General features: G+C 41.0%; 1 protein-coding gene across 4 annotated transcripts in view; it reads left to right on the top strand.

The window, feature by feature from the left end:
* Positions 1 to 11246: 11246 nt before the first annotated feature.
* The window catches only part of mkxa (mohawk homeobox a), a 41112-nt gene continuing 39103 nt past the window's right edge, over positions 11247 to 13255 (top strand). For 2 of the 4 annotated variants that reach the window (XR_011885291.1, XM_072252054.1), the window contains exons 1-2: positions 12111 to 12153; positions 12796 to 13038. Coding sequence is in view for 3 of the 4 variants with exons in the window: in XM_072252054.1 (XP_072108155.1) it covers positions 12116 to 12153; positions 12796 to 13038 (281 nt within the window). In the remaining variant the exon portion in view is untranslated. Of the gene's footprint in view, positions 11340 to 12110; positions 12154 to 12795; positions 13039 to 13255 lie in introns of those variants that run through there. The other 2 variants (XM_072252056.1, XM_072252055.1) reach the window with 2 other exon arrangements.

Below are 13255 nucleotides of genomic sequence, written 5' to 3'. Positions count from 1 at the left end.
TGTCCAACAGGGTCTTGTGATCACAAGAGTAGTGACTAAGGTGATCAATTGCTGCTAGATTGCACACTGCCTTCACGCATGGACTCGTCCAACACCTGTCTGACGCAGGTAGCAGTACGATTCATACCAAATTCAACTCCTTCAATTTGTCCTCCGACAAGCAACTCACTGATGGGGTACAAGTGCAGTAATTTAAGTTCTTAATGTCTAGTAGTGCCTTGCACTAGCAAAAAATACATTTAAAAAAGACAATAACATCCTTGGTTGACCCCGTAGAAGCCACCGTGTCTGAGTACATTACCATCTTACCAGATTTCAGAGAATTCTACAGCTCCTGAATGTTGCGTATCTGAAAGTTCCGTATTACAGCACTAAAACAGTGTATGATTATGAGATCAAGGAATTCTCCCTTTATTGGAAAGAAAATATGCAAAAAATGTTCATCAGGTCAAGTGGCCAATATATAGAGAAAAAACCAGAATTAACATTTCAGATTGATAATCTTTCATCACAACTCAGCAAGATTAAAACAGAACCATGTTTTAAGTTGCAGGGAGGGAGGAAAGGGAGAGACTGATTAGTAACTGTGGATGAAGGAAGAATGAAGCAGAGAGTGAGGCTTGTTAATTGTAATTGATCTTTCTGAATAAGATGTAGAAATGAATGCAGACACAGCAGTGAAAAAAATTAGAATTGTGAGACAGAAATCTCTGTAGTTGCTGGAAATATGAAATAAAAGAGAATGTGGAAAATACCCAGCAGGTCTGGCATCGTCTATGAACAGATAAAACCTAAGCTAATAGTATACGCATATGGATAACATTTCATCAGAACTGGACAGTAAAAAAACAAGTCCAATTCCAAGCTCAGAAGTCTGGTTATCTGAATATGTTCTATTCAATATTGAATTTTCAGAGTTGCAACATACTTAATTGACTATAACTCAAAATATTTCCTCAAGATTACATTGGGTTCCACTGGGACAGTGTAAAAGACTTAACATAGAAACATAGAAAATAGGTGCAGGAGTAGGCCATTCGGCCCTTCGAGACTGCACCGCCATTTATTATGATCATGGCTGATCATCCAACTCAGAACCTTCCCTCCATACCCCCTGACCCCCGTAGCCACAAGGGCCATATCTAACTCCCTCTTAAATATAGCCAATGAACTGGCCTCAACTGTTCCCTATGGCAGAGAATTCCACAGATTCACCACTCTCTGTGTGAAGAAGTTTTTCCTAATCTCGGTCCTAAAAGGCTTCACCTCTATCCTCAAACTGTGACCCCTCGTTCTGGACTTCCCCAACATCGGGAACAATCTTCCTGCATCTAGCCTGTCCAATCCCTTTAGGATCTTATACGTTTCAATCAGATCCCCCCTCAATCTTCTAAATTCCAACGAGTACAAGCCCAGTTCATCCAGTCTTTCTTCATATGAAAGTCCTGCCATCCCAGGAATCAATCTGGTGAACCTTCTCTGTACTCCCTCTATGGCAAGGATGTCTTTCCTCAGATTAGGGGACCAAAACTGCACACAATACTCCAGGTGTGGTCTCACCAAGGCCTTGTACAACTGCAGTAGTACCTCCCTGCTACTGTACTCAAATCCTCTCGCTATAAATGCCAGCATACCATTCGCCTTTTTCACCGCCTGCTGTACCTGCATGCCCACTTTCAATGACTGGTGTATAATGACACCCAGGTCTCATTGCACCTCCCCTTTTCCTAATCGGCCACCATTCAGATAATAATCTGTTTTCCTATTTTTGCCACCAAAGTGGACAACTTCACATTTATCCACATTAAATTGCATCTGCCATGAATTTGCCCACTCACCCAACCTATCCAAGTCACCCTGCATCCTCTTAGCATCCTCCTCACAGCTAACACTGCCACCCAGCTTCGTGTCATCCGCAAACTTGGAGATGCTGCATTTAATTCCCTCATCCAAGTCATTAATATATATTGTAAACAACTGGGCCCTTATATATTGTAAGCAACTGAGCCTTGCGGTACCCCACTAGTCACCGCCTGCCATTCTGAAAAGGTCCCGTTTATTCCCACTCTTTGCTTCCTGTCTGCTAACCAACTCTCCACCCACACCAATACCTTACCCCCAATACCGTGTGCTTTAAGTTTGCACACTAATCTCCTGTGTGGGACCTTGTCAAAAGCCTTCTGAAAATCCAAATATACCACATCCACTGGTTCTCCCCTATCCACTCTACTAGTTACATCCTCAAAAAATTCTATGAGATTCATCAGACATGATTTTCCTTTCACAAATCCATGCTGACTTTGTCCGATCATTTCACCGCTTTCCAAATGTGCTGTTATCACATCTTTGATAACTGACTCCAGCAGTTTCCCCACCACCGACGTTAGGCTAACCGGTCTATAATCCCCCGGTTTCTCTCTCCCTCCTTTTTTAAAAAGTGGAGTTACATTAGCCACCCTCCAATCCTCAGGAACTAGTCCAGAATCTAACGAGTTTTGAAAAATTATCACTAATGCATCCACTATTTCTTGGGCTACTTCCTTAAGCACCCTGGGATGCAGACCATCTGGCCCTGGGGATTTATCTGCCTTCAATCCCTTCAATTTACCTAACACCACTTCCCTACTAACATGTATTTCGCTCAGTTCCTCCATCTCACTGGACCCTCTGTCCCCTACTATTTCTGGAAGTTTATTTATGTCCTCCTTAGTGAAGACAGAACCAAAGTAATTATTCAATTGGTCTGCCATGTCCTTGCTCCCCATAATCAATTCACCTGTTTCTGTCTGCAGGGGACCTACATTTGTTTTTACCAGTCTTTTCCTTTTTACATATCTATAAAAGCTTTTACAGTCCGTTTTTATGTTGCCTGCCAGTTTTCTCTCATAATCTTTTTTCCCCTTCCTAATTAAGCCCTTTGTCCTCCTCTGCTGAACTCTGAATTTCTCCCAGTCCTCAGGTGAGCCACTTTCTCTGGCTAATTTGTATGCTTCTTCTTTGGAATTGATACTATCCCTAATTTCTCTTGTCAGCCACGGGTGCACTATCTTCCTTGATTTATTCTTTTGCCAAACTGGGATGAACATTTGTTGCAGTTCATCCATGCAACCTTTAAATGCTTGCCATTGCATATCCACCGTCAATCCTTTAAGTGTCATTTGCCAGTCTATCTTAGCTAATTCACGTCTCATACCTTCAAAGTTACCCCTCTTTAAGTTCAGAACCTTTGTTTCTGAATTAACTATGTCACTCTCCATCTTACTGAAGAATTCCACCATATTATGGTCACTCTTACCCAAGGGGCCTCTCATGACAAGATTGCTAATTAACCCTTCCTCATTGCTCAAAACCCAGTCCAGAATAGCCTGCTCCCTAGTCGGTTCTTCGACATGTTGGTTCAAAAGACCATCCCGCATACATTCCAAGAAATCCTCTTCCTCAGCACCTTTACCAATTTGGTTCACCCAATCTACATGTAGATTGAAGTCACCCATTATAACTGCTGTTCCTTTCCTAAGAGAGAGAAATCAGGATGAATGGTTGGAGAATTCAAATGATGTGAAATTGGATTGTCAGGATCACTGGTGCAGACTGAATGTAAGTGTTCTGCAAAGTTGGGTTTGTTTTCACTGATGTAGTGGAGACCACATCATAAGCACGAAATGCAGTTTTGCTAAACTAGAAGAAATGCTTCATCTTGAAGGAATGTCTGGGTCATTCAATGATGTTGCAGATGTTGCATCTGATGATGCATGGAAGGTGCTATAAGGGTGGAGTGAACGTTAATATGGACATGAAGGTTGCAATACGGTCCCTTCTGATTTCAAGGAGTGAAATGGAAAATGTGCCTGGCGGTGGCATCATATTGAAATTATGTAGAATGATCTAATTGATATGAAAGCTGGTGGATGGAAAGTGATGACTACAGGAACCCCAGACTTGCTCTGGGTAGGAGGAAAAGGTATAAGATCAGAAATTCAGCAAATAGAATAGAAATAATTGGAAATCCTGTCAACTATGGAGAAGGAGAAACTACAGAAAACAAAAAAAATTTACAAAAAAAAACAAAGTATGAGATGTACCATCATCATAAAAGATACAATGGGGACAAAGAAGCTCTTTTTATTGCTTGGTTATCACTTATCCCATCACTGAAGCAAACAAATTACTCAGTTGTCTCTTGTCTTTCAACAGATGATTGCATTACATGCATTGAACATTTTACAAACTACTAACAGAAAGTAGATGATTTTGAGGTAGTTTGAAAGTGATAAAGATGTCATATAAACCAGAAATTATTTATTTCTCAATTTGCTTTCATTATGGACCTGTAATACAAGTTGTAAATATTCTGCATTAAAACATCCAGAGCTCCAGTAACCCAATCTGATCATGTGTTAGCAGCACCTCTCATTTAGTTTGCTAATGTGCTGTGGTATGAAGAATAAAACATAAGATTTCACCTGCATTTACCCCTATGTTAGACATCTGCATTAAGCCTCTAGGGGAGCTAATTCCCTGGTGGTATAGAGGTCAAGGGTAAATTACATCATTGCCATTTTGCTATTTTACTTCCAACAGGAAATTTTAAATTGCCATTTAGAGATTGAATCCCTTGGTCAGCAAACTGCACAGAGAAAACAAAACATTTAGAAAGTTTATTTTTTAACCATGGAATAAAGGCAGTGTGAGAAATTAGTTACTTATATTGTGTGAACTTATAAATAAACTATTTTTAACATATCACTGCATCAAATCATATTAAAATCTCAAGATGCCTCATGCATTGTCATGTGATCTCTATACTACTGTATATATATATTTGGTGAAACTTTACAATACTGAAAGTGGAAGGCCCATCATTGTCTGTACTAGTCTAGAAAGAAATGTTCACGTTAACTGTATCTTCCAGTATCAGTGTATAACCCTGGAGAGCACAACTATTCATGTAAACTCCAAATACTTTTAAAGAACAATGGCGATGGTTTCTGCCTGTACCATCCTTGCAAATGCAATATCCCCTACCATCCTTCAGGTGAAAATGAACTTCTTCATTTCCATAAAAATAATCAAACCATATGACATAGGAGTACAATTAGACCAGTTAGCCCTTTAAGTCTGCTCCACCATGCCATCACAGCTAAATTATTTTCCCTCTCAAACCCATTTTACTGCCTTCACCCCCATAATCTTTTGTTAATTATATGTTTACTATGTTAATTCATTTCAACATTTCACACTTGTCCTCTTTAACACTGCCCGAGTATCATCCCCTTTTTGTGAAGGCAACGGCAAAATACTCATTCAGAACCTATCTAGTCTGTTGTCTCCATACAAGGACCCTGTTTGGTTCTATTCATTCTGTGCACTGTTTATGAAAGATCATGTGGACTTCCTTCTTTTATACTTGTCCGTGTTTTTATTTCATATCATCTCTTTGCTTTTCAGATTCTCTGATGACTGCACTTTCTACGCTAATCTATTTGTGTCAAGAGTCTCCCACGTGCTTTCGTTTATTACCTTACCTTACTCTCTTCACCTTGCTGTCCAGAGGCTCTACATTTCACAATAGTACCTTTTTTCTGAGTGGGGAGGAAGGACGAGTTTCTTCTTAACATCATCCATTGCTCTGAGACCGATCTATTTTCAAGTAGTATTTCCAGTTCTCTTTTGGCTATGTAATTTTTTTCAGCCTTGTAAACCCACTTTAACCCAATTTAGAACGTTTACTCCTATTTCAGCGTTGTTCTTACCGTCAACCTGAACTAAAAGCACTACTGCAAAACTGCTCTCCCACTGATGCTCCCTCCATCTGCTCCAGCCACTCCCTAAACCAAATCCAGAGTTGCCTTCTCATACAGTGTTTGGGTTTGCCACATGCTGTGTTCTCCTGAGGAATACTGGGACCCCTACCTTTTCAAACTATCGCTTTTAATATTTGGGTAATGAAAACACTCCCAACGTCTCTTGTGTCAGGAATTCGGCTGCAACGTATTTCTATCTTACTGGGAATAATTGGACATCTATGGTGCATTTCCGACTAGGTAATTGACTTCCCCCACTCACCCCGCTCTTTAGACTAATTCAGAAAACCTCATCTGACTAACCTTATAGCTGCGATTGTTTGTTCAACCTGTGTTGCAAACACCCTCTTTTTCTCCCCCTTTCTATAAAGACTGGACACCTGTAATAGTTACACTTACCTTCCCTAAACGGATGAACTCAGTAGAATACTGCGCTAAATGTCATTCAATGGTTACTCAAATTGTAATTCCGAATTCAATGAAAAATGTGGTATTCCAACTATTATAAGTACAACAATAGCAATGATACATCTCGACAACTTGTTGATCTGAAATACATTTGCTTTCACCTATAAGAAGACGGAATTGCTAACTAAACAATTCCTTCCGCCCCGTCGGTGAGAAGTTATTTAAAGTTATTGTTTAATATAATCGCTGGTATTATACAAACATACAATACAGCAGTCTGTTGAAGTAGCTTACAATCGTGGTAGGCTCCAATTTGCGGGTACCTGGTCCATTCAATGAACCCCGCTGCGCCAAAGTACTTCTATTTATCCTATCCAAGCACAACGCTGAAGATCAACCCATTAATCTAAGTATGTCTCTGGAATTACTCTTTGATTTTGCGACCAGACTAAAGTTGTCAATATAGAATCAAAGTGGGAATTAAATCTCTTCAGTGTTCCCTGTCTTCACTCGGATATTTTTCCTGGATTTTTCAAGTTCGGCTTTTAATTCTGTAGGCATTATTTTTAATGTTATGTATGCTCTTGGCGCAATTTATAAAACAGATTATTAATTTTTTTCAAGTTAATCAACTGTGCAGGTGTTTAAGTAAATATTTAAAACTTCATTGATGTATAAATAACTAAGTAGATAAATAGAGAGAAAATCAGCGAGTTTGCCGTAAGGTTTTCAATCAGTCTATATTGAAGGGCTCTTCACTCCCCTCGATACTTAGATTGTACAAGACATCGGCTTGTTCGATTTCGCAAGTTACGACCTACGTTTTTAACTTGTAAGTGTAAAAGATGTAACTGAAGTCCCTTAATGGTAAGGCGGGAGCATCGCAGAAGCGAATGGGTGGGTGAACTGTTCCATTGAAACGTTGGAATCCTTTGGAAATCTGTGGATGCTCAGGTTTTAACATCTCCACGCAGGTCTTTCCAAGTTAATCCGTCGTAGTCAAAAGGGCCTATTCGTGGGCTGTACCGCTTTACGTTCTAAAACCTGGCCACTTACAATCGTTAGGCCACGCTCCCGAGTCCTCAACTACAGCCCCAATCCGAAAATTGCGGCCCCCAAGATACTACGATCTCTCTTTCCTTTAATAATTCAGCATCTTCTATCGGAAGTATAAATTTAATCCTAAGAGAGGTGTGATCGACCAACCCACCCTTACACTTTACCCTCCGCCCTTGCAAATGGCATGAAGATAATAGTCTCGGCCGCATCGATACTTAAATGAAATGGGTAGGGATTTACTGCAGCATTTCCCAGCTTTACTGTAAGAAACATCGGACCCAGTGAATGTTCTCACTACTAACAAGAGTAACACGATACCTCCCGCAGGCATCCGACTGGGGTATAAACAATTGGCTTTTATATATATTAGTTGGAACCTGCTGATCCTGTTACACAATATAACTTTATAGTTTATTAAAGTGCTCTTCAAATTTTAGGTTTATACTGGCAGTGTGCTTCTAAGAAAGTTAATGATGCGGTTTAAAAATACTAACAACAGACACTACCCACGTTAACTAGGCGTGTGTGATAAATCATGTTTAGCACAGTAATCTGTCTCAACACACTGTTCTCTTCTCCTCATGCCAGACCGCCCCGTGTCTGTGAAGGCTTCAAATACAGAATTAATTCTTTCTTTAGTTATCTTATCAAGAGCTTCCGTTTTGCGTGTTACCGCACCGAGTAGCATTATGTTGCTTATCCAAATAAATCTATAGAACAGCGTGAACTATGCAATTACATTCCGACGTTTTATTTCTAAACTCGTTCCAGCTGCAAACAAAAACGGTGGCGCGCCTGGATAGTCCACATCGCGTGCACATGTGTGAGACTGAAACAAATATTGGAACTTGGCAGAAGAGGCTATGGAGAAATTGCAATTCATTTTGTTAACAACCGTGCTAAAATCTCTACTGGGCGCAAAGACAGCCGTCTATATAAGCATATTGCCTGGTTTCAGCCACTCGAGTTCAACGTCTAATTTTCCACACTTAAAGGCTTTTCAAATCTCCATGAGCGCCGCTGATAAATTACTCCTGTAGAGCTAGGACGGCGTTCATTTAGTTCTGTGATTATGTCTAATACGTCCGTAAAATAAACTCGATTTGCATTTAATTGGTGCGTGTTTTTTGTTGCTGAACCACAACCAATCTTATTACTGGAGTTAAATCACCAAACCGCAAACATTGCCCAACTTCCAGTTCAGACCGCAGTTCGCATTATCTCCTGTTCGCGTCCGTCCCACATCAACTTTCTCAACTGGGGATGGCTTGGTTACGTGACAAAATCATCTAGGTGCAAAATCAGAATGTCGCACCAATGTGACAAAGGGGATTTTTTTTTTCTTCTTTTCTTTAACCTGATTTGATTAGAAGTTCCTGATAATGGAAAAAAAATATTACCAGCACTTAAAAACTAATTATAAAATGCAAAGCCAACCCAGCAAAGATGTTACCTCTAGACGGAGAGACTGGAATCTCATCTCGTCAAGTTAATATAGCCTCCTTAAATTGCCTTCCACAGAACTTTAGTTTTACCTGAAGGCACAGCACTGTGGTGAAAAATTTATAGTTCTTGCAGATCATTCATAAAAGTATGCATCAAATTTCTACATTTGCAAGGAACGCTTTTATTTCAACTCTTCAAGCCCGTGTCAGTAGAGATTAACACAATAAAACGAGGGCTGAAAGCGGGGAAATGAGTTCCAATAGGTTGTATTGTGTGCGTAGTCCGGTTGTGTGCACTGGCAAAGCTGAGTGTTTCACACAATTCACCGGCAGGGGCCACAAGGAGGTTTAAGACCGTTAGGACCGGATCAATCAAAACGACGAACAAAGCGGTAGATAGAGGTAATAGTTGACGGAGAGATCAAATATCGGTAAAACACTGCAGAGTGAACAATATGTTTGATTGATTCTTCCCATGACGTTATATTTAGTTAATTACACCGTTACAACTCGTTCGTGGGATGTTCAAATATTCAAATCTCGAAATGGCTGAGATATCAAGATTACGAAAAGCTTTATTTTCTAGCTTTTAACCGTGATCCCCTAACTCACGAGTTGTACTCCATAGCCCTGTAGCAAATGTTCGCGTTCACGACTAGGCAATTCCGAAGTCGGACGTGCCTCTTGTACAAACGCATTATAAATATCTCAATGTAGCAACATTCTCTTGTGCGTATGTTCAAGCTGAGTGGTAATTGTTACCTTATGAGTGAAAAAAAGGATAGTGGATATTAGGCATTAACCTTTGTTTTTCCCCCAAATGTTCACCAGTCCCCTATGCGCTAGCAATATTTCTGTTTTATTTCTAACTCAAGTTGCATCACGCTTATGTTTACAATTACTCCAACGAGTTGCTGACAGGCAAATTCATTCAGCGCACAGTCACCAGCCCTACGGAAAACTCGGCCATTTCTTCGCCCATCATTTTGGCAACAAGACGAATCTAGTTAAATAGCACCCCGTAAAAGGGCAAGCTAACTTGTAGTCAACACTTGGTGTATTCAGAAATATTCCCACATAGCGTGATTTTCACGGGACCGCAGAGAATTGTGAACAGACGCTCTTTAGTGTTGGGACCGTGACAATTCTCTTAGGTTCTGTTCACTTTTCACACTGATGTTGTGATCGCATTATCGTCGCCAGCATTAAATAATTAAACTTATTCACCAAGTTTAATATCAAAATCAGATCCAGTCCCTCAGCACTACGCAATAATTATAAACACAAAATATTCTTCAGATGCTAGAATTCAGAGCAACAATCCCAAAAATTCTGGAGAGACTCAGCAGGTCAGCCAACATCGATGGATATTAATAAACGGTCGACGTTTCGGGCCGGGATATCGTCTCCATGGATGCTGCCTGACCTGCTGAGTCTCTCCAGTATTCTGTGTATGTTAGGCGATTATTATGTTAGTCTTGATCCAATATATAGCCTCTGTCAACCTTAAATCGCTCGGCAGTAATTTAAAAAGGTTTTAAAATTAATAAATGAGATAGCAAATAACCGTCACTGTAAGGTCTGATGAAATACCCAACGTCGATACAATGTACCCGATTATTAAATTATCTATTAGGCAGACTGTTCCCTAATCAAAAAAAAGAATCAACTTCTAACAGAGAAACGTAAGTCTGTCAGGTGCCTGTCCCAGCCGCACTTCTTCTGTACCGATTATCTCCACAAGCCTTGAGTTTTGCTCGTGGTCTTTTTTTTATTTAGCATGAAAACCAACCTAATCGCAACAAAGTGAAATTGTTCAAAGTATTTGTGAGTCCCCGTTAATCTGTGCTATAATAACTGGATGAAAAGACACAGTAGAAACGAAATCTCGTTTATGTGTTTTAAATGAATCCATATAATCAAAACCACTTCTTTCGAATACACGTATTCGATCTTTTACATTGGGCTGCAGATGCACGGCTCTCTAATTAAAGCAATGTTAGCAGGTGAGCAATATAGAATTATGGATAGAAATATGAATGCACGGGAAGCATATAAACGCTTGCTGAAAGGACAAAGTAGTATCATTGTAACGTTTGTGAACAAGTGACTATGAAATGAGTTTCCCTTGCGTTATCGAAAAGAGCACTTGGATTATTAGCAATGTCGACAATGTTAATCAAGTCGCTGGTTAATATATTATCAATGTTACACTTGTTAGAGAAAAATAAAGCGAGAATGCACCAGGCCATTTTATTTAGAACGGAAATGTTATCGCTGGAAGTGAATAAGCGCGCTATATTTAGGAGCGGTAGAAGCAGAATGGTGCAACGCAGGCAGAGCCAGCCTCTCGCTGTACTGCCCAGGAACGTGTGTAATGTATTCAGTCTATGTTCACAGACTAGGCAGTGCAGCTGGGAAACATGAGCGACGCTGTTTATTCAGGTTCCGGGGCTGGGTTGTCATCAGGGTAAATAGAAGAGAGGCGAGCGTGGTTCGTGCGGTTTCAGATCAGCCTGACTGACAGCGATGTGAAATGGGAATGCTAGTTCACACAGGAGCTGGATTACTTCTCATTCTTGCCGCTTTACTGCACTGACCAGATCCTTCGATCTAAAGGCAGGTAAGGTCTCTGCTTTCCGCTAGTATTAGGAGAGTAAATATTCATGACACCGCCTGTAATCAACTTAAGTATGCCTGTCCTCTGTAGAGTGCGATGGGAGCTTTAGGTGACTCTTCTGCAACATGTTGTATTTTACAAAATTAATCAGAAGCAGGAAAATAGCGGAGATGGGTGGTGGATGCTTATGGTAATGGAGGAGGCGAAAGGAAGGGGCTGGCAAATTGTTCGCTAGACTGTTCACCCGAAGTTCTCGGACCGGCCGGTGGGCTCGCCTTCGGGTTAAGGACTGATAGGCGTAGACCACTCGAAAACACGTAGAAAGAATAGCCTTTAGACTTGGTACGTCCACTACATTTTGCAGGGCTCACCAGATATCTCCACAGTCACTCTGCTCCCCTACTGTGTTTGATGTGTCTTATCCATTCAACCCCCATTCTGAAGAGAGAAATTAGCTTACTACAGAAAACCTAAGTGAACCGGGGTATGGGTAGCTACGGGGGTGGGGGGAGGGGTGCGGTTTAGGTAAAATGCAGACTGTGAAACAACGGGACCATTATCTGATCTTCAAGGAGGCAGACACGTGTCGGGGTCTTCCCTCACTGTTTAGAGGCTAATCCTGCATGCTCTCTGAGAGGGATAGAATTTACTGGCTACACTGGTGGACGATGCAAAACACTCCTCCTCCCCGTAAACTTGGTGGCCGATGCACGTTGTGTGTGATATTCCTTAGCTTCATCCAGATGTTCTTATCTAACCATCTGTTCTGAATGGAAGCTATGTCTGAATCAGCCTCGCATTCCCTTCTAACACAAACGTAAGAAACATTAATCGTTGAAAGTGTTTCTATTCCTAAGTCTACAAGGCACGCGTTGTCCTTAAAGCCGGACAGCGGCAGATGTGCGGGAACCAAAATGTTTACTTCAAACTCTTGGGCTTCTACCTGTTTTTCTTTCAAAGTCCAGTTCTTACCGCCGTGTTTATCTTTTGCGGCAAAGAGAGAAAAAAGTGCGGAGTAAATCTTTCTCAAAATTGTTGTTTTAACAAGTTGCTTTAGTTAACTCGACACACGCGTTTACTTTTATGCTGAATTTGACCTGTTCCGACGTTGCCTCCCAGTTCGCCTTTGGGCTGGTAATAACTGTTTCAATTGTTCCAATTTGTCTGGGATAAAAGTATGATCTGAGCCTGTGGAATTCAGCGGGCGAAAATGCGGCACCTGGTAAACCGTTTTATCCGTACATTTATTTTCGCTTTGCGAATAACGCCTACATGAAGCTTGTAAACAAGCTGGTGGTGGAACACCAACTGTCAGAGCAAACTAATAACAAGGCCATTCTAGCCCTGGCACCCGGCCGTTCCCTGTCTTTGTTCACAGAGTGTCATTTCGCCTTCATTTACCTGCCCTTTGATTTTTAGAGTAATCTACGATATTTTTAAAATACTTTTTTGCCTTCAGTGAAACAGGGTCGGCCTTCCATCCGTTAGCCGGAATAGACGGTGGCCCCGGAGCGCGTTTAAAGATGAACACTATCGTTCTTAATAAGTTTGCCAATCAAGTTATTTTCGAAGAAAAGGCAAACGAGGTCGAGAGGAACAGCAGAACGTATATCGAAGTTATGGAAGAGCAGCACCGGGAACTAATGATGCCGGACAGTCCGTCAAGCAGAAGCCAACGGGGTCTGCGACACAGGAGGTCAGGGTATGACCATTGTTTAAAAATGTAAGGTTTATATTAAATGACCGATTTTAATGAGGTCCACAAATGTTAGACGGAAGGAACAGCAACTGAGCCAAAGTAAAGGACACACTTGTAAATGTGTTTGGATACACTGACAACGGCGGAGTTTGTGTTTTGGTGGGAAGCTCCGCTTCGGTTCAAATATTGTTTAAATGTTTCCGCTTCCCCGAACGAAGGA

Source organism: Mobula birostris, chromosome 3 (assembly GCF_030028105.1).
Source record: "Mobula birostris isolate sMobBir1 chromosome 3, sMobBir1.hap1, whole genome shotgun sequence".
NCBI lineage: Eukaryota > Metazoa > Chordata > Chondrichthyes > Myliobatiformes > Myliobatidae > Mobula > Mobula birostris.
The sequence above is the reverse complement of the archived record's forward strand: the minus strand, read 5'-3'. Positions and strand labels throughout refer to the sequence as shown.